At 70.1% G+C, this 1,296-nt stretch overlaps 1 protein-coding gene across 1 annotated transcript in view; it reads left to right on the top strand.

Moving 5' to 3' along the window:
• The first annotated feature begins 866 nt into the window (after positions 1–866).
• Positions 867–1,296, top strand: part of LOC104985649 (adenylosuccinate synthetase isozyme 1-like) — a 14,232-nt gene continuing 13,802 nt past the window's right edge. The window contains exons 1-2 of the mRNA XM_010835903.1: positions 867–919; positions 1,009–1,070. Of these exons, the coding sequence (XP_010834205.1) occupies positions 867–919; positions 1,009–1,070 (115 nt within the window). The remainder of the gene's footprint in view (positions 920–1,008; positions 1,071–1,296) is intronic.

Here is a 1,296-nt window from a genome sequence, read left to right on the forward strand (position 1 = left end):
GGGCAGAGCCGCCTGGAGCCCCCCGCCCAAGCGGGAGCCCACACGGCACCCTCTCCCTGACCCAGCTTCTCCCTGAGATCCAGTCTCCCCCTGCAGGCCTCCAGCTGTCCTGGGAGCCCACCGTGATTTCTCACCTCCAGCCTCCGAACAAGCTGGTGAGGCAGGGAAACGGGACCAGAGCCACTGAGCCGTTAGAATAAGACGCACATATGGGTCCTCCCGCGTGCCACACCCGCCTGGCACCAGCGCTGGGCTCCGGTTGGCACAGGGAGAGTCCAGCCCCCACCCTGGGAGGACTGCTTTTGCCTGGAGCCCAGAGTTGTGGCCTTCACACAGCACTTGGCCCCAGAACTGGGTCGATCTCGGAGCTATGGGCCAGGGCAGCGGGCAGCGGGCAGCTGGCCACAGAGTCACGGGTAGGGGGCAGGGTGGGCTGGGGCCCCAGCCCTGCCTGGGTGGCTGTCTAGAAGGGCTGAAGCCAGCCAGCCCGTGACCAGAAGGGTCGCCTGGCCTGTCACCTGGGCCTGGGGTCATCCCGAGCGGCAGCCGCGACCCCCGTGGCCGCCCGGGGACCCTACTTTGGTCCTGCCGCTGCACCGCCTTCCGCCACCCCCTCCCGGCGCCCGCAGGCCCGTCTTCCGTCTGGGCTTCGGTCCACCTGGGAAGCCCTTCAGCGGCCTGGCTCAGGGGAACTCATTTTCCACCTGCCCAGAGGCGCCCCCAGTGGCCACCCTCGGTGCTCCCCATCTCGGGGGTTTGGGGCCCGCGGTCAGCATGCACCGCAAGACCCCCAAGACCTTCCTTAGGGTCCAGAGTCCTGGGCCTTAGCCCCCTGCTGTTCTGTTTGCCTCCGTCTCCCCGTGTGGATGGGGCCCGACCCTCCCCCGGCGTCGGGAGGCCCCCTGCAGCCTGGGCGCAGGTCCGGAGGCTGCTCCGGGCCCCCATGGCTCAAGGGCTCCCTTCTCCCCTCACTCTCCACCCAACGCCCCCTCCCTCTTCCTGGCCCAGGTCCCGCAGCAGCCGCACGACAGCGACCCCGAGCCGCCTCCGGCTCCCTCCGCCCTTTGCAGGTCGCGCGCTCCGCCCACTCCCTGGGAGACCCCGCCCCTGCGCCGGGCTTTCTCTTGCGGTGCCCGCGGGCATCCTTCCTGCTGTTTGACTTGCCCCACCTCCTAACCCGTCCAGATGGGAACCGGAGAGCCCACGCGCCTGGCCTGCCTGTCAGGGCCCCGGTCACGCCTCCTCCCACGCCGCGTCCTATCCCCAGGACACGGTGCCAGCCCTCCCTCCGTTTCC

Source organism: Bison bison, unplaced genomic scaffold (genome assembly GCF_000754665.1).
Source record: "Bison bison bison isolate TAMUID 2011002044 unplaced genomic scaffold, Bison_UMD1.0 scf7180017845588, whole genome shotgun sequence".
NCBI lineage: Eukaryota > Metazoa > Chordata > Mammalia > Artiodactyla > Bovidae > Bison > Bison bison.